This window comes from Kryptolebias marmoratus, linkage group LG3 (assembly GCF_001649575.2).
Source record: "Kryptolebias marmoratus isolate JLee-2015 linkage group LG3, ASM164957v2, whole genome shotgun sequence".
Taxonomy (NCBI): domain Eukaryota; kingdom Metazoa; phylum Chordata; class Actinopteri; order Cyprinodontiformes; family Rivulidae; genus Kryptolebias; species Kryptolebias marmoratus.
Genome location: NC_051432.1, coordinates 12,710,090 through 12,728,184, shown reverse-complemented (window position 1 = coordinate 12,728,184; position 18,095 = coordinate 12,710,090). Strand labels below are relative to the sequence as shown.

The following is an 18,095-nucleotide window of genomic DNA, read 5'->3' as shown; positions in this document are numbered from 1 at the left end:
ATTTTTTTCTAAACTTCAGCTTATAGGTTGCGTTGCTTCTGTGAAGTGGAAGCAAACAGGGGGTTAAAAGGAGCTGCATTGGCTTTTATTAAAAGGGATTATTGACAAAAACAGCTGGGTTTCCACATAAACTGAACTTTACTCTGTTTGCCCTTTTGCACCATTTCATTTGACTTCAGTTAACATTGTTTGTAATGTAACGCTAGCATGAATATTTTGTGTCATATGTGTTCCTTTTTCTTTCCACTAAAACTTTAATCAGTTTAAATCTTGTAAAGTGGAGGTATGTAGAAACGGTATGAAGAGTTAATATCTTACCTTTTGTAGATAGCACCTTAAACAACCTCAATTCCAATTTAATTAGAATTTCATCATCAAAGTGACACATATACCCACATTAATATATTTTAAATAACCTTAAGTTTAGTAATTATCCTTAAAATGCAAATACTTATGAAATTTGCTTATTTTTTTAAAAAAAACTTGCATTAACAGACTACCTTAGTGTATTTAAGTGTGAAGCAAAAATTTGTCCTTTTTAGTCACTAAAAAACTATAAAAAGACTGGTATACTTCTTAGAACCAGACTTTAAGAATTTTCTGTTGGTGAAGCTACTTAAAGATTCACTTTTTAATTTGCTTTGATTTTTTTGTTTCAATTAAATCAAATGGAGATACTAATGCCCAGATGGCTGTGCAGTATGAAATAATAGTGTCCAGGCTAGAATTTAAAGTCATACCTCCAGGCTAAAACTCCAGAGCGCACACAGAATGAAAGTGTAAAATGTTTTTTAATGTATATTTAACAACAAATACCCCAGTGACTATTGATGTTTCGTCTCAGAAGAATCTATTTCTCTAGTATATCTGAGGGCGTGATATGAAACCACTCACACTTTTATTTATTTTTTTCTGTGTTTCTTCCTCTGTGTCTCTCTCGCGCTATCTCTTTTTTTGCTGTCTCTCTTTAAACATTTATCTTCTGTTTTCTCCTTACAGGCCCTTTGTGCTTTGTGATGTTGGTTTTTACAGCTTTCTACTCACCGAGTTGCCATTTATCTTTTATAGATGCCAGCAGCTAGGAGCACATAAGAAATGCTACCATTTCAGTATGACTAATTGTCATCGCTTGCGTTACTCCCTTGATGTCACTTGCCGCTGTTCCCTCAAGAGCTTGTTTGAACTGTAGTATTTGTACTACATGTTTCTGTCTGTTTTGTAAATTTCCATTTTGTACACATACATAAACATTTATGTATCCCATCTTATATGTATGACAATGTACACATGAGCATGGAGACTGAGTTTCTTATTTTTAAACCGTTCACAGCACATCTCTAAAAAATACTGGGCAAGTTTTGTGCTGTATTTGGATTAATCTCTAATTCCCAGCAGACTGTCAGGGTATCTTTGGCTAGAAACTGACTTCTTATTTTTGCCAAGCCCTAAAATGCACAAAAAACAAAGGCGGAAAGTTATAACAATTATATTTTGTTGAAATGATGTTTTTTTTTCTGTTTTCAAGAGTAACTATTGTTACCTAAAGCCACAGCTTCATTTGGCAAACAACACGACCCTTTAAACCTCATATGGTTTCCATCCAGCTTTTAGAAAACATTACCATAAAATCACAACAATCATCTATGCTGTGCAATGAAAGGAATATAACCTTAAACATCTTCAAAAATAACCTTACATTAGCATGAAATTCTATCTTCCAAAGTCCATTATTTCCTACTGTCCTCCCTTGAGCATTTCACTGCCTTAGAGATAAAGAACACACAGACAAATGCATGCCAACCGAGGTCCGATTATTGGCTTGCGCTAATTATTCTATTATTTCTATTGGATTTTTTTTTTCTGGCTCACATGGTTTGTAAAAACCTCAAAGTGCTCTTTGTACACGGAGGGAGTTTCAGCAAGAGTTCATATTTACAAAGCTGTTTTAGTCAGCCTCATAGGTTTATATGAGCACTTTACAATGCTTAAATGTGCAGAGACCTTCTGTAACTCTTTCTGACTACACATCATTGATTCATTTAAATTATTGTGTGATTTTTGGGCCAGTGAGCTAAATTGACGAGGAATAGATCGAAAAGTTGCATTGAGAAGGGTTAGATTTTTGACGCTTTTTTGATAGGTGTTGCTCCGGGAATTTCTGAATTTCATGAGCAGAAAAACTCACCCTATCTCTGTCTTGTCCTTTGACCAGACTGATTATTCACAATCAATAATAGTTTGTATCTTCTCTCTTATCTCTTTTGGGACATTTAGGATGCTGCAGGCAAGGTGCTGGACCGTTGGACCATCATGTCCCGCGAAGAAGAGATCATCACCCTGCAGCAGTTCTTGCGCTTTGGTGAGACCAAGTCCATTGTGGAGCTTATGGCTATTCAGGAGAAAGAAGGTCAGGCAGTTACAGTTCCCTCGTCAAAGACAGACTCTGGGATAAGAACATTCATCGAAAGTAATAATAGGACCCGCAGCCCAGGGCTGTTGACACATCTGGAAAACAGTAGCCCATCCAGCATTCACCATTTTGAAAACATCCCCAACAGCTTAGCCTTCCTCTTACCATTCCAGTACATCAACCCAGTCTCTGCCCCCATGCTAGGCTTGCCCCCCAATGGCCTCCCTTTGGAGCAGTCTGCCCTACGGCTTCGGGAGCCCAGCCTGCCAAACCAAGGAGAACATGTGGAGACCAGTGAATCAGAAGTGTCTCTATCACCTTTCCGCACAGGTCAGAGTCCTAGTCGTGGAGTACTAGGAGGCATTAACAACAACACTGAACCCAAGACAGAACCCAACAGCTGTGCATCACCCATCTCACCAACGCCATCCGCCCAGCAAGCTCAACAGCAGCAACAACAGACACAACTTCAGCAGCAGCAGCAGCAACAGGGCCAACAGCAGACCCAAAATCAATCTCAGCAGCCCAACAGCTTGAGTGATCACCAGGTCCACCACCACTTTGTAAAAGATGAGCCATCTAAAACAATCACCCATCCTTCATTCTCTTCCAAGATGCATCGAATGCGCCGCATGGGAGCCACCTCACGTAAGGGCCGCGTGTGTTGCAATGCTTGTGGGAAGACCTTTTATGATAAAGGGACACTTAAGATACACTACAATGCTGTCCACTTGAAGATCAAACACCGCTGCACCATCGAGGGATGCAATATGGTCTTCAGCTCACTGCGCAGCCGTAACCGCCACAGTGCCAATCCGAATCCACGGTTGCACATGCCCATGCTGCGCAACAACCGTGACAAGGACCTCATCCGTGCCAATTCCAACACTGGTACATCTGTCATCTCAAACAGCAAGAATGGTGGATTCACACTCACTAGCCCAGGAAGGCCACCACTTGGCTTCACAACTCCACCAGTGGATCCCTTGCTTCAGTCACCTCTTCAAAGTCCATTAGTGTTTCCCACACTGAAGTCAGTGCAGCCTGTGCAGCCGGTGCCTCCATTCTATCGAACACTGGTGTCCCCAGCAGACCTTGTCAGTCCTCCAGTGTCACTGCCAACCAGTCCCATCATGCCCTCTACTACCAATAGCACCACCCTGATGGACCAGCAACAGCATATCCTGGCTGCCGTTGCTTCACATAATAATGTCCACATGCCAGAGGCCCACCGCTTATCCACTGCTAGTGTCAACCAGGACCTCACAACAAGCAGCAGTGACCCTACACCTAAAAAGAAACCCCGTAAGTCTAGCATGCCTGTTAAGATTGAGAAGGAAGTGATTGATGTGGCCGATGAATATGAGGACAAAGATGAAGACGATGATGATAACATGCACCATAATCACCATCATCACCAGTCAAGTCTTCTCCATAACAACATCAAAATTAATGGCAAGTGTCACAGCAACAACAGTGGAAGTGGCACTGGACACCACAGTGGTGGAAGTGGGCAACAGTCGCCCTCCCAAGATGAGATGAGCCCTGGTTTGGCTCTGAGAGGAATGATTAGACAAAGTGAAGATGATTGTAGGGAAGGGACTGGTAGTGAGAGCAGGGGCGGAGCTTCCGAGCTACGATGTATGGACAGCTTTACTTCTGAGGATCAGGACCACGAAAGAGACTTTGAAAATGAGTCTGAAACATCTGATTCTAAGATGTTCTATCGAGATGAGCTGATGGATGGGGAGGAACATCAAAAGCACAGCAGGGGTGGAAGGGGTCTGGACAAGGAGCATGAAAGTGAGGGTAATGAAGAAGCACATTTGAGAAAAGAAATCGAAGGAAATGGCCATTCCTCACCCTCCCCTCACCAGCCTCCCATCAAGATTAAGGAAGAACTAAACGATCCAACTTATGACATGTTTTGCATGAGCCAGTACGGCCTCTATAATGGAGGTATGGCGGCGGCTGCTGCTGCTGCCGCAAGCATGGCTGCTCTGCATGAGAGCTTCATCTCTTCAATCGGGTACGGTGCCAGCCCACCCAAGTTCCCTTCGTCTCATTCACCCGAAGGAGATCCGTGTTCAAGTCCTGATCCCAAGATCTGCTACGTTTGTAAGAAGAGCTTCAAGAGCTCCTACAGCATGAAACTGCACTACAAGAACGTGCACCTCAAGGAGATGCATGTGTGCACAGTGGCTGGTTGCAACGCTGCTTTCCCCTCCCGGCGCAGCCGAGATAGGTGAGTGCAACAAGTCTGAAATGTAATATTTTTATCATGTTTTTTCTGTAACATTTCAAGGTAGGTTTAATTCTAATTTTATCATAACAGTAATTTTTTAAGGCTTGAAGCGTTTTCGTGGAAGCCTTGTTAAAACAGTGTTGGTATTGGTGTTTTACGGTATCTGAGCCACCCCACTTTTCTTGTATTTGCTTTGAAGGTCCAAGACTTTGATTATGGATTTTTTAAAGTGGTCTTGAGCAATACTTCTAAAGGGTTTATAAAGGCATTTCAAAGTTTTATTTGAATGTAGACTACTTTTTGTTACTGACTTTCTAAACAATTTAGGAAGATTATATATATATATTTTTGTTGTTATGCCACAAAACTCAAACACTCCAACTTCAGCAAATTTCAAGCATTGTAAAGGTACCTAAACTAAGGGGATGAATTAAAGTGGCATATATATATATATATATATATATATATATATATACAGCAAGTTGAAGGCTAAAGAAAAAGTAGTACCTGAAAATGTACAGCAGATGAACTGTATATGGACGTTAGCACAACAAGAAATAGTGACAAAACAAAAAAAAAAATATTGGCAAGAACCTGACACATGAACTGCTTCAGTTGATGACTAGTATTAGAAATCTCTTCAAAAATGCTGTTTATGGTTGTTAAGTTGTGCTACCTTTTACATTGTTTGTAACTAAAACAATAGGAACAAACAGTGTCTTTGATGGAAACAAAGTGCCTGAAGAGACTGTTTAAATTTGTGTTTTTCCCAAGTTCTCTGTAACTGTGTCAACTCAACAATGGTCCTTCTGATGTGTTTTTGTGCATTTTTAACTTGAAAGATTTACAGGCCAGTGTTAAATGACCATTTAAACAGGTCATATACAGGAATTTAAAGAAAACTTGAAAATCTAAAGGATGGCTTAAGACTTTTGTACAGAACTGCATTTCATGTTAATAAACTCAGAGTAACTTTGTAGCTTTAGCTAACTTTTCCCCAATAAGCTGCCATTTAACATCTGTTAGTTCACAGGAAACTTTAAAAATGTACTCTGTGACATCTGCTCTGTGTCAACTCAAAGTTCGGCAGAGTGGAGTGAAATGTAGAGAAACGCATACACACGTTAAAACCGTACACATCAACCTCCCAGCTGCAGTGTGTTGTTTACCTGCCCTCACCGCCTCACCTTTTCAAGGCGCATACATTAACATTGACAGCAGTTTGTCAAACCACTGCATTTATTAGCGCATTATAAGAGGTGAGGCCAGCTATATTCACCTGGGCTTGTTAGCACATATCAGTCCCACACACTCACTCTGCAGAATATATATATTTATATATATATGCTGGAGCGGCACTAACAGCAGCTTGATGCCACACCACACGCTGCAGATACAGAACATCTCTAATGCCCAGCAAAGGCTCCTCAAGGGGCTCAAAACAATAATTGTTTGCATACTAATGACCTGTAAACTTTCACACATAAATACAGTATATACATCTTTGAGAAAACTCACCTGCTTCATATAAAAAAAAAAAAAACGGTTTCTGGTTTTCAGTAGAAAATGAATTGAAATCTTTTATCTTGTTACATCTATTGCAAGTGAAACTTCAAGTAAATGTTGTATTTAGGGAAAACCAGAGTCCCACCTGAAGGAGTTTTGCATTTTTCTTGAGCGTTTTGTCTTCTGCTGCCTCTCTCTGTCCAAACTTGCCTATCCCTTTTCTGCCCCCAGCCTTTTATTACATTTGCTATTTTTGTGGCGTCTATTCCCAGCACTGTTTGTTCATTAGCAGCGTGTAAATAGAGCTGTTGAATCTGAGACTCTGGCACGCTGGATGTGAGCAGAGAATGGGGGGGTGGCGGAGCAGAAAACGAGGTGGCGTCCGTAAAGGTGAAACTGTGCTGCTGCTCACCTGAGACAGCTGTGCCGACAGCAGCAGGATGACAGAGGTGTGACTGTGGTGCGCTGCCACCAGTAACCGTGTTAGATCCAGTCTTCTGACAAGCCTTTAAAATGTTGTGAATCAGTCCTGTTAAAATAATACTGGCTTTTTATGCACGTGTCGGCGAAATAAACAGAAGATGGGGTTGCACAGCTATGCACGCGACAATCTAAACCTTTTTTTTCAGATTAGTTCACATAAAGAGAAGCTGCAACATTCCTCAGATTTTTGTAGATGTTAATATTTAACTCCTGGATCAAAGAATAAACACATACATCAGTTCTGCTTTGTTTTTTCATTTGCTTTTTTTAAATCCGCACATGGTGAAACTTGTGGAAAGCTAAATGAGATAACACAAAAGTCAGGAGTAAAAATAATAATTACCAGAACGTTTTCTAAAAAAAAGTGGGAGGGGGGTGGATTTAGTGTTGGGAAGGTGGGCTTTTAGAAATACCAAAGTCAGAAGTTTTAAACTGCATCAATAAGAAGAAGAAGGAAAAAAAAAAATTTCAACACCTTGTCAGTTTGGACGTGTGTGACAGTTTAACTGAGTTGATGAAAAACACCAGCATATAAAATGCCAGTCAAACTCACAACGTGGCAGAGCATATGGACAACAGAGCTTCGTAGGAACGAGAACCGAGCATGCTATGACAATAATGCATCTTTAAGCCAGTGCAGGCCCGCTTTGGGTGGGTGAGACCAACGCACGCTGTTGTTTCCATACGCTTCCTGACACCATATGGGACACATTACTCTGCCGCTGGTTCAAACGGGGAGGAAAACAACAAAAAACGAAGCACTGCAAAGCTGGAGAAATCCTGGGGCTTTGAGTCAAGTCAATACACAAGCTTCGCTCTCATCAAATCTGTCCCTGGATAATCCTCTAATGACATAATGTGTATTTGAGTGTAATGGAAGCAATAAAATGGGAATATAATTTAGTTGTTTTCATCTGAGCGTTTGCTCTGATAAGATTAGGATACTGCATGTAAAAATTTATTTGCACCAAATACTGTTTGAATGTTTATTGCTTGTAAATTCGATAAGTTAAACTACATTCTTTCTGCTAATTAGATCTTTTTTTTCTGACTTGGTTAACGGTAACAATTAATAAACAGGTCTAGCCAGTAGCTCATCTAAGGCAAAACAGAACTGGTATGAAAAAACACGTAATATTTACTCAGTGTGATGATCTCTGACATAAGAAATGAAGTGCATTTTAAATAGTAGGGCAGTGAATCGTGTTTGAATTGTTTTATTCACAGCTGGCTTGTGTAAATGTAAATGCAGCTCTGCCTGCCTGCTCAAATCAAGCACCAAGAAGGACTTGTGTGTGTTTGATTAGTTCACTGAACAAGGGAAAAGCCAAATGCAACAATAGAGAGCATTAAAACCTTTTGCATCAAAGAAAGAAAACAGCCAGCTGATGACAGTCAGAGGTCACAAGGCAAATAAACTGTTCAGGAACATCTTTACTTCCTAGTTTAGATCTCTCCACTGTAGATAAACAGCAATTTCTTTTTACACAAATGCATACAAAAATATCTGTGCGCATGCTATTTGTACATGCACACTCATACAAAAAGTGAGAATTTTATGAGTATTTAATCAAACACATGACGTGAGGAGTTTTAAAATGTAAAACTGATACTAAAGTGTGTGGTTTTACTATACAGTGAGGTGTTTTCCCTCAGCCCCCTGGCTGCCTCCTGCACAAGAAGTAAATGACTGCGTATTTATTCTTGAGAGAGAGCAGTGTTGACACAAGAGATGAAAAAGCTGCCTGATAAACTGTGCTTGGCAGTAATCATCCTTATTATTAGCCCCTTTCCCCGTAGTTCTTGAGTCGTTGACATCCTATACTAAGTTAACCTTCACTACAACATTTTAACCATCTCTTTCTGTGTCGCCGCAGTGAGCAGGTGTCCTCCTTCTTCCACGCTCCCATGATCCAGCCGTGCGCAGCCCGTGGTCCCTGCACGGGCCGCTGCAAACAGAGAGAGTGAAGGTTAATTATGTTGGAAAGTCTCTTTCCTCCCCTCTCCTTCGTCTCTCCGTCTTCCTGCCTTTCCCCCAGGTCCCCTCACGGCATGTGGGCCCGGTTCCTCCGCGAGCCAGTCAGCTCTGCGTTAGTCTCTTGTAAACAAAGGGCATGCTGCTCATAGAGGGAATATGTTAGCAAAGACCTTTAAACCCCAGTTTAAAATATCTGGTGAATAAAAGTCAAAAAACTTGAAAACTCCACCCCTTTGGAATACCACTGACAGCCTAACTGTGATTTATTTTAAAGAGAATAAAGAAAACAGCATTTTTCCCTCAGATGAATAACATATAGAAACCCACGGAAGCAAGCGATAATTAACAGAGTTGTGAAACACTTTTAAAAGCTAACTTGTTTTATGTATATTTAAATGCATATTTAATTTTTTTTGCACTTATTTTTGTGAGTGTCCAGAAACTGTTTGAGACATAAGCTGTTGAAGGAGCTTAAACAACGCAGCAGAGACGTAACGGTAACAGCGTGATGAATGTTACTGAAATCCTTGTCCTCCCACTCAAACCTAAAACCTCATAACACACCCCAAATGACAGGAAAGACAAAGGACCACCAATGTCTCGGCGCTCCATCTCATTTACACATTATGAGTCATTTAGACAGTGTATATCCATACACATTCGCACTGACACAAAAACAAGGGCAAGGGCCATCAGACGAACCTAAAGGTGATTAACGGCGATTGGGACGGGCACACTCTCGCTCTGCCTCCTCTGCACAGTCAAAACTGGACTCTCGGGGGGCCTCCCCCAGCTTTTGGGCGAAGATGAGACTGTCAAATTGGTTTGCCAGCCACATTACTGGCCAGCAGGGAGGTACTGTAGAGATGTGAGGCGGGGGGAGGTTGAAAGATACTGAGGAGGAGTGATGGAGGTAGAGGAATGGAAGGGAGTGGGAAATGGGGCAGAGAATCTAAATCTGATAAATGAAGAGAAGAGGGCATTATGTCCTCAGCGTGTGGACTCAGTTGACTTATTCTGATTGTTTAAGGCAAGGAGATCCTGCCAACACAGAGGTTAAATAACGGTGTCTTCTGACTGCAAACAGTTTTTCTTTTATTTTGCGTCTTTAGTTTTTACACTAAAACAACTTTTAAATACTTGTAATATGTCAGCATATTACAAAACCACTTTTTCTTTAGTTTATTTGCAAATCCCTGTTAAAATTATTTGAAAAATTGTCTTTTGAAAGTCTTTTTCACTTGAAGTTTGGAGTTTTCTAACAATGAAGTGTTCATTTTGATTGTATAAAATTGAATCAGACTTTCTCTGCACACTAATTACTGCTTGATATATAAAATACTGACTTTAATAGATAGCCATGGTTAATTTAGAGCTTATTAGCAGTGAGAAGGTGTTGTTTTAGAGTTGGAGACATGTTGCAAAGGACCTGCCTATCTGAGCATCATCACCAGCACCCCCCTGAACCTCAGGTTTAACTGAGCAAATCTGTGACTCTCTTGTCTTCTCAAATCTGAGGCGTTTCTGCAAAAGCAACTTGTAGTTTTGGTCTCTCACAACCAAGAGTCAAAACTACGATTTTACACAGAGACAGTGCCAAAAAGAATTAAACATAACTCCAAAGTTGTATCCCAAAAGTAATGCCATATGGTTTCAACTGCGCTATCAAAAGATAAAGAAGAACAAATGATTTGTGTAACCTTTTTGAACAAAGCCTCATGAAGAGAGCAGATTTTTAGCTTTTCCACGAAAAAAACAAAAAACAAAAGCAGACATAGATACACACAAACACATGCACTTGCAGTAACGGCAACAGCCGATCAATTTGTCATTCTCCCTCTCCACAATGCTGACGATGCTCGAGTGGACGGGCTCCTGGTTGCTTGGTTCACAGAAAAGGGTCCCTCAAATGAATGTATTCTTACCTCTTGCAGGACAATGTCGGATAGGGAAGTAAATAATTAAAGGAAAGGGACCCTTTTTGACTGCATCAACCCTGCCACTGCTGGTAAGCTCTACTATCCATTGTGACTCCATTTATACCCATCCTGCTGGGGATGATGTTATTCTTTTCTCTCTTTTTTTTTTTTTTTGTAATTTTGTGTTGTTTTACACATATGTGCCCTCCCTGCATGGAAACCCTTCACATAAACGGCACTGAGTGTTTGCACATTTTTCTCATTTGATCTAAGCGCTGATCCGTTATTGAGGAAAAGCCTTATATATGTCACACCTGAGGCTTAAGTTCCTTTTCTGTGTAATGCAGTTTTATTGTGATGTGTGTACCGTGGGCCCCCCATCTTTTTTAAGATCATTTGGCAACAGTAAAATTGGAGCGAGAAGTTAGATTTTTGAGCCCATTTCACCTTACACCTTTCAGCATGGCTTTGTGAGCTAAGTGAAATCCCCGCTAAGCATGGCATTTGTTACTGAGTTTTCTTTGATCAGCTGTAGCAGAATATGTGATACAGTTTGCATTGTGTTTGGGAAAATGCCCATCTTAATTAAATCCAGGGCTACATAAAGACATGTTCATCCAGGTGCTCGATTAGGCCACCTCCAATAGTGAACGAATGCGATAATGCTGTCAGGACCTTGTGCTAATATGCTATCCAGTTCCCCTCGATTATCACATTACCACTGCTCAAATCAATTGATAAACTCCCATTCAATACGGTGGAGTATTTAATTGAGTCAGAGTCTATTGGATTTGAGGGCTGTGCAGTGCAGACATGCTGACAGTGGTAAACACTGGCAGGATGCTCTGTCTCGTTGCTTTCTTAGTGCATTTCTTTCAAGAAGAGCTACAAGGTGGAGTTCTCTCTCTCTGGGAGGGCTTTTATACCCAGACTGTAACTGGAATAAATGAACGTATTTAAATGTGGTTTTGTGTCTGAGAGTTCAACTTTAACCTAAACACATCAACAGCATTCTGATTTACAACTGTGACTGTCTTTCTGCACTAGGCACAGTTCCAACATCAACCTGCACCGCAAACTGCTGACCAAAGAGCTGGACGACATTGTCCTTGACCCTCAACTCACGCCACTGCCCAAGGACCTCCGAGCTGAGCTACTGGCCAAGATCTACGCAGGGCATCATATGGGTATGGACCCTATGTCCAGGATGGGCATTGGAGGCGCCGGCCTCAGGCCCCCTGGTCTGAACTTCAATGCCCATTTCCCCATGAGCAACGACTACCCCCATCATCCTTTAAACCAGGACTTTAAGAACCATCTCACCAACGGCCTCTTCCGGGGTCAGCCAGACGACTACGTGGTGTTGGACCTGAGCACCACATCCAGTGTTCAGTCCAGCAGCAGCGTCCACTCCTCACATGAGTCAGAAGAAGGTAGCGATGAAGGCATCTTATTGGATGACCTGGAAGAGGAGGGAGAAGAGAACGAGGAGGAGGGCAACAGTGAGGGAGAGGACTTCTCCCGGCGTGTCAAGAGGCGGGCTGAAGGGGTACATCAGGACGAAACTGGAGCACTGAAAGAAGGAGAAGACGAGGGACTGGACTCTTCCTCGTCACCATTCCTTCTTTCGTCCACTGGGGGCAGTAATGGCAGCAGTGGTGGGATCCTCTGTAACATCTGCCACAAAATGTACAGCAACAAAGGAACCTTGCGGGTGCACTACAAGACTGTCCACCTACGCGAGATGCACAAATGCAAAATTCCCGGCTGCAACATGGTGTTCAGCTCTGTGCGCAGTCGTAACCGACACTCTCAGAACCCAAACCTTCATAAAAACACGCCCTTCTCTACAATATTAGACTGAAGAACAACTCTCTGCTCGACCCTCCTGTTGGTCTGCCCACTCCTTTGTTCATTTCTCATCATTGTTCCTCCTCAAAAAAAGCTTTTAACTCCTATCCCAGGACCATCAAATACAAGCTAAATGCCTGTATGCCTCATGCCCGTCCTTTTAAGACATTATTATCTCCATGTATAAAATTAATTGACTCTAAATACAGTTTATCGTGCCCTTTGACTTATCCATCATCGGAAGAACAGGATGATGCTCGTAGGTATGGAGTTTGCTTTATAACAAAACTCCAGGTAATTTTTTCTCATAGTCCTTCCCGTCTTTTCATTTTCTGCCTTCTTCCCACTTTGTGTTTACATCCAAAGAATCCATTCAAACTCTTATTTGTGACTTTGCCTGCGGAAACGATAGTACTGAAAAAAGAAAAACAAAAAACTTCTTCTTGTTGTATTTGTGTAATGATAACTTTTAAATGGACCCCTTACAAAAGCATGACAGCTCCATTTGTAAATAATTTCCCAAGAGGCTTTTGGTGTAAGAGTTGTGTTGATGGTTGTTTGCTTCCTTTTTCTCTCTTTATGATTTTATGTTACAGGACAGTACAATACTTCCACTTTTAGGCGAGAAAGAGGTAGCATTTTAATACCTTGACTTATTATTTTAGCTTCAAAGATGAGTTTCAAACTGAGTCCTAAGGATTAAAAAAAATCACGTGAATTGCTTTTAATGCTTGTTAGATATTTAGAGGTTGCCGGCATGCTTTTTTTTAGGCTCTTACACTGATATCATTTTCTGTATTTCTATGATTTTTTTTTTTTCTTGGTTGTTATGTTTATGATTTTAGTACACCAGATTAGTTTTTGCACTTTGCATCTATACAGGGGGATGTGTAATATTATTTTGAAGATTTTTTTTTGCAATGGCAAATTTGGGCAAGTTTTTTGTTGGCTACGGTAAATTGAACGCACTTGTCCCAATATTTTTTTTTTGTTTTGCACATGTTAAATTTCACCACACAGTTTCCCCAACTGAAAGCTCTTAACAAAACCTGAGATCTTTCCCCAGTACTCTTCAGCACATTCAGGAAGTGTGTAAAAAAAAATACACAGTTTCAAAATTAAACCAAGTCTGACTAAATATGACGTGCTGTTCACCAAACACGATGGGATCTGGAAGGAAAAGAAGTCGATATCTCCTTCTCTTTTTGTTAAGTTGTATGTTTGTCATAATTTCAGAAATTATCTTGTATGTAGAAATTCCTCTACAGAATGCATTTAGTTTGTCATTGTCACAAATTGTTTGTCTTAATGAAACATGACGTAAAAAAAAAAGAGTAAAAAATATGTTTAACTCTGACCAAATTATGTTTTTGCATATAAAAAGCTCTTCCAGTGTGACATTGTTCTTGAACTGTCCCCCGTTTGATCAATACAAGGCACTTGAGTCTTAAAACATTTGCTGTGAAATTCTGCTGCAGGTTTCCATTGCTGAGATCCTATATTATGTCCAAAACATCTTCTTTTCTTTCTTTCTTGTTTTTTTTTTTTGAAACATTTTTGTTTTTGACTTGTCTATGACTGTCTCACGGTACAAATATTCTGAGAAATTGGGAAAAGTAGCCAAGGGAAAGGGTTATTTATTAGCAAGTTATGTATCTTCATTGAAATGTTTCTGTCCGGTAAAATCTTTTTTTTTTTTTTTTGTAAAAAGACAAAAACTAGACATTGTTCAGGAGTTTGACTTGTATTATCAATGTATTCCAGATGCCATGTGTTACTACACGAGATCTTCTTTTACTCGACTGGTGCTAAACACAGTGGGAAAATATGCAGTGTTATACAGTGTGCTGTACAGTGTTCCTTACATCCATAACAGTGTTGAGTTCCACTTCCCTTACACTTAAGCCATTTCGCTGTACAGACATGACCTATTCTGTTGAAATATTTCATGCCTTTTTCTTTTAGGACTCCACCTATAGGACACATGCCGTTCCTCGGCCTCTTTTCTCCAAGATAAAGAGGGCGAGACAGAGAGCTGAGGTTGATGGAAAGGTTGCGGAGGTGGAAGGCTGACTAGGGAGGAAAGGATGACAGCAGCGATCATTAAAAATGTGCTGCTTCTCTGTTACCTGGAGGCATCCCGCCATTCCAGCTTCTTCCGTCTAATAACTCACTTGTCACTTTGTTACACTGCCAGACGTCAAGGTTGCTGACAAGACGGTGACACTGACAGAAGGAGAAAAGGAAGGGAAGAGAGAGTGCTCCGAACAATTTAATTTGACTCAGTCAATTAAGTTGAATTCAATTCATCTCTTCATTTTCTATGTGTGCTTATTCTTCTTCAGGGCCGGTGGTAATTTAATTCGCTTCCTTTCTCTTTTTTTCCTCTCCTTTCCTCTTTTTTCCCTCTTCCTCTTTGTCTGTCAGTGCACAATCATTTAACAACTGCCTTACCCATTTCTTCATCCCTGCTACTCACTTACCACATCCACACGCCACAGCGCAGATCCTACAGGGACGCACGCTAATAGTGTATGCTTAAGTTCACCGGACGGCCATGGCATAGCAAAAAGGGATGGGTAATTGCCTGTTTATCCCAAGTGAAGGGAAAATTGAGTACAGGAACCCCTGCCTTCTCCCAGGAGTGGGTTTCACTGAGGCGCTCGCTGCCTTATTCGCTCATTCAATCCCCCTGGCCTTCGCTCTGGCAGAAATTTAAAATAAAAAGTGCTTCTCCAGGAACCCTGCTGACAGCTGTCTCTCTGACACACAAACATTCAAACCCAAAGCAGAGTGGCACAGCAGAATGGCTGCCCCTAGATGACTCGCTCTAACCTCTAGAGGTGGCGGGGATGAGCAGAAACAGATCTCATCCCAGGAAATAAAACTTTGTTTTTGATATTAATGAGATAGTTCATTAATATCTTACCTGTTGTAGACAGCTTTTTGAGTGATCTCCAGTCTTAAAGCAACTGCATTTTCAAAAAACTAAAACAGCACACACAAACACTATTTTATAAACTTTTACACCATCGTCAGTTTTGTATTGCATAATTATTCTGGGAGAAATAGTGTGGTATGGTATTTCTGCTACAGCTAGCTGCTGCCCCTAGTTGTGATTGCAAGTAACCATAGAATTCTATTTAACCAAATATTGTGACACTAATGACAACATAAAATTTGATGAAATAGGAAAAATATGAAATATTGTAAAGCAACGGCTGTTCGTTTTAGTCCTGGCTCCATTCGGACTAAGCATTAGCTCATCAATTCAGACTAAGGCTGTTTGAGAAGCTATCTACAACAGGTGAGATATTAATTGTTCATAACCTTTCTACATACCACTACTTCAAAAACTATATGACCCATTGCTTTAATGTTAAAGCAGCAGCCGTTATACTCTGTAGAAAGCAAATATTCTGGTGCCAAGACACCAAAACCATCCAAATGCTCCATTTTCTTGTTTATTCTCAATATTCTTAGTGTTTTCAGTTATTGTCGCTGTTGGGCAGAAACCTTGTACCTCCCCCCTCCAAAAAAAATAAAAATAATAATATTTCAGAAATTGACAAAAATTATATTTTATGCACAATTAATAAACTGTGGTCACACACTCTTTTGGACACTTTTCATCATCATCCATACAGCAACAAACAGATGTAAAGAAATTCACACAGCCAATTTATGCAAAAAAGAAAAGTAAAGTTTCTACTTAACAGCGACTCATAAAATATAAAGGTATTTTACCAACAAACAAAGTCTATTTTAAAATGTCAGCAGGCTCAAACGTCACAGCTTTAGAATCTTTTAGATTTTAAGAAACTTAACAAAAGTGCGCTCAGGTCAACAACCTCACATTCAGTGTTCAGCTTATATGTTTTCACTCTTTACGTTCTGTTTGTCACTTCCCGTTTCTGAAGTTGCAGCCACCTGTCACGACGTCTGCTAACAAGTAAAGAACCATCTTCCCTCGAACTCTTGGATGGGGCTGGTTTGAGCCAGCAGATTTCAAAGCTGCATGAGGCTAGAAACATATCTGAAAAAGCTTGCAAACGTCTGTCTGCAGGGAGACAGCTGAGAGATACAGGAGGGAAAAGGGTGGAAGAGTTGAAAAGGGTTGAACTGAGAATGCTTTATAGCTGGAGTCTTGCAGCAGTCATCTAGTGCAGAGGGAGAAAGATACAAAGAGGTAGAGCTGGAAGAAGGGAGGCTACTCTCCAGACGTTCTCACCAGCATCTCGCTGGTTGTTTGTTGCAGAGAAGTCAAGTCACTCCAGACACGTCCGGCCCTTTCCTCCAGAGAAATGACCACCACTTTCCTTCAGTTCTCAATACACCGAGCACAGATCTCGTTGCGTTCTGCTAGCTAGTGACCACACTTCTGGACATCAGAAACGTTGCGCTTGGAGCGCCTTACCGGCCCAAACCACTGGAGTGAATCTTAAATATTTGATTACAGCAGCGTCAGGCATCAATTATTCTGCACGGCACAAAGAGGGGAGAAAGGGGAAGGCAAACGGATGAAATGCCTGACCTGATAATCGCTGTCCATTTTGTTCATGTCACACAATGAGTGAGTACAATGGGAGGGAGAAGAGAGGATGAGGGGTGGCACTGCCTGCAGTCAATGTAGCTCATGGAACAATGTGAGGTAAAACGTTTAATAGGATGTCAGTAGAACTATACGGAAAAATACACACTTGTGGGTTTGTACAGATGCTTCAGTTTTATGACTTATGTTCTTTTAAAAAAAATGCCCTCAATAATTTGAACTGGAACCTGTGAAATGTCAATTATCCTGAAAAAAAAATACTGTAAATTCATAAAATGCTTTCCATTGTATTTTCAAATATATTTTACAGTCTTAAAGTATAAATAGTTGGAAGAGCTGGTGATTCTTTTTTTTTTTTTTAAACTTGTGTTTTTGAGTATCCAATGCAGTAGTGTCTGTGTTTTAAAAAGCCTGTGTTACAGCACTCGACAGCGTTGCATGGCTTCATAATCGAAAAACAAAAAGAGCAAAGGAGCTTGTGTCACTTTGTCGTCAAAAATGGTGATTTGGAAGCCTCATCGATACTGTACCTAAAGAAGTGTTCCCCATGTGCAGACGGAAGGATAAAAAAGATCCTTTTTAAAAGACTTTTGTTTCTTTTATTTTTAGCTTTTCTTGTATTTGTTTCTGTATCATAACTGTCTATGGTTTTTGCATAAAATGCATAAGGGTTTTGGGATGTAAATGGAATTTTATTCATATTTTGTCCAAATACCTCTTGTAATTTGTATCAGAATTCTTGTACAATTTTTATATTAAAGATTTATCAGTCACTGACGTTGTGTCATCAGACTTGTGAATCCTAGCAAATGTGCAGAAATAACACTACAACACCACGTGTCAATCAAGCAGTTTTAACAAGAGACCGTGATTTCAGGGCTCTTTAATTGCACTCTGATAGAAATCATTAGGGAAAAGGCTATCTTGACCAATTAGTGGACCATTAGATTAATTGAGTTATTAAAAGATGTTCGGGCATGAGAAGACGGTGCTACTGTGGTTAGCAATTAGTTACGATGGTCACTGAACGAGGGAAATAAAGGACATGAAGTCTCGTTGTCTGATTAAAAGTTGAAATCAAATTAAAAAGGCACATGTGGTCAGAATACAGAGCGAATGAGAGAGAGAAAAAAAGCTTTTTTTAAAAAAAA

General features: G+C 40.5%; 1 protein-coding gene across 4 annotated transcripts in view; it reads left to right on the top strand.

The window, feature by feature from the left end:
- bnc2 (basonuclin 2) overlaps positions 1 to 17,721 on the top strand; it is a 168,706-nt gene extending 150,985 nt beyond the window's left edge. For 3 of the 4 annotated variants that reach the window (XM_037974592.1, XM_017406497.3, XM_017406508.3), the window contains 2 exons: positions 2,275 to 4,655; positions 11,589 to 17,721. In XM_037974592.1, the coding sequence (XP_037830520.1) occupies positions 2,275 to 4,655; positions 11,589 to 12,405 (3,198 nt within the window). In that variant the 3' untranslated portion in view covers positions 12,406 to 17,721. Of the gene's footprint in view, positions 1 to 2,274; positions 4,656 to 10,556; positions 10,631 to 11,588 lie in introns of all 4 variants that reach the window. The other variant, XM_017406529.3, reaches the window with a different exon arrangement.
- The last annotated feature ends 374 nt before the right edge of the window (positions 17,722 to 18,095 follow it).